We start from the raw sequence: 1,392 nt of genomic DNA on the forward strand, positions 1-1,392 counted from the left end.
TAAAATAAAAAGTAGAAAACAAAATACATAAAAACAAGACGGTGGGGTTTCACGCCACAAATGCCTACATTTGATTGACAGCGGAGCTCGTGTGCGCAATTCCGGCGAGAACCAGAAGACGGAGGGATAAAACAAGAAACATCTGGCAACAGACTCAAAGACATCAAGGACAGAACGATGTCTTATTTACAGACATTTTCTCCCGCCCTCCACCTCCTGGCACTTTTACGAGGTTTAGGACGTCCCGAACGCTCCCCATCCTTCACGGACCGCCGCGTTTCATTTTCACCGTTTCCTCAGGATCGGCGCAAACCGCTAGCTTGAATTTCAACCCAAGACGGAGCTGTAACAGTCCAACAGATGAACACTTTAACGTCCCAGAACAGCCAGATGGGATTTTCCCGATGAACGTCTTCGCGACAACCAACAGGAATGGGAAATGCTCGAGACGAACCTACTAGCTACATGTATGTCGGGGGGGGGGGGATGTCCGTTCATCCTACAGCGATAAGAGACACTAGCGGTAATCCACCGAAATATCCAGCGTTCCATTTCCAAAAGATGTTATGAGAAATGTTCAGAGAGAACTTTTGGCAAAAAAAAAGTCTGTGTGGATCACATGGTTTACGTGAAACTCCTCCCCCTCTCCTCGTCCCGTGTCGCCGCTTTACGAGGTTTTCACCAGGTCATAGACGTAAATGTGAAAGTCGTCATCAAACTTGATGAAGTAGACGGAGGGCTTGGCCTCCACCTGATGGATAACCATGCCAGTTCGTTTAGAGCCGTCCTCTTTGGCGTATTCCACCTGCTTCCCCACGAGGCTGTCCACTACCTCTCCGGGCTCACGCTCTGCTGGGGGCGAGTCGTCTGAACCACACAGGAACCATTATTAGTAAAAATAGCAATGACTCTTTGAATGATAAAAACGACTCGAATATGGTACATTATTACACATCCCAAAAAACACAGAAAATTGTGTAATAAAATGTAATCGCATTTTCATTTCAGAAAAAAAAATCTACCAAAAACTTTGCCAATTAGTCATTTCAGTTTTCAAATGTTTTTTTTTTTTTTTTTTACATTGATTTTGTGAATTCTGTTAAATGTTATGGAAGTTTGTTTCTGGCAAGGGATGGTAATTGACTTTTAATTCCACAATTCGAACTGTATTTTCTTGCAATTCTGAAAAAAGTTATAAATATAAACTTTTTAAATTTTTATTCCGTGGTGAAAAACAAAATAAAACAACAGAACTTGAGAAAATATAGTTACTATCTTGCAATTCTGAGTTTCTCTCGAAATAAAGTATATCTATTATATATATATTAGGGGTGTAACGGTACACGTATTCGTACCGAACCGTTTCGGTACGGGTCTTTCGGTTCGGTACGC

The 1,392-nt window shown here is 42.0% G+C and overlaps 1 protein-coding gene across 1 annotated transcript in view; it reads right to left on the bottom strand.

Moving 5' to 3' along the window:
* Nucleotides 1-6: 6 nt before the first annotated feature.
* LOC107687380 (spindlin-3-like) overlaps nucleotides 7-1,392 on the bottom strand; it is a 13,493-nt gene continuing 12,107 nt past the window's right edge. The window contains exon 5 of the mRNA XM_016484675.1: nucleotides 7-867. Within this exon, the coding sequence (XP_016340161.1) occupies nucleotides 668-867 (200 nt within the window). The 3' untranslated portion in view covers nucleotides 7-667. The remainder of the gene's footprint in view (nucleotides 868-1,392) is intronic.

Source organism: Sinocyclocheilus anshuiensis, unplaced genomic scaffold (assembly GCF_001515605.1).
Source record: "Sinocyclocheilus anshuiensis isolate Anshui unplaced genomic scaffold, SAMN03320099.WGS_v1.1 scaffold3005, whole genome shotgun sequence".
Taxonomy (NCBI): domain Eukaryota; kingdom Metazoa; phylum Chordata; class Actinopteri; order Cypriniformes; family Cyprinidae; genus Sinocyclocheilus; species Sinocyclocheilus anshuiensis.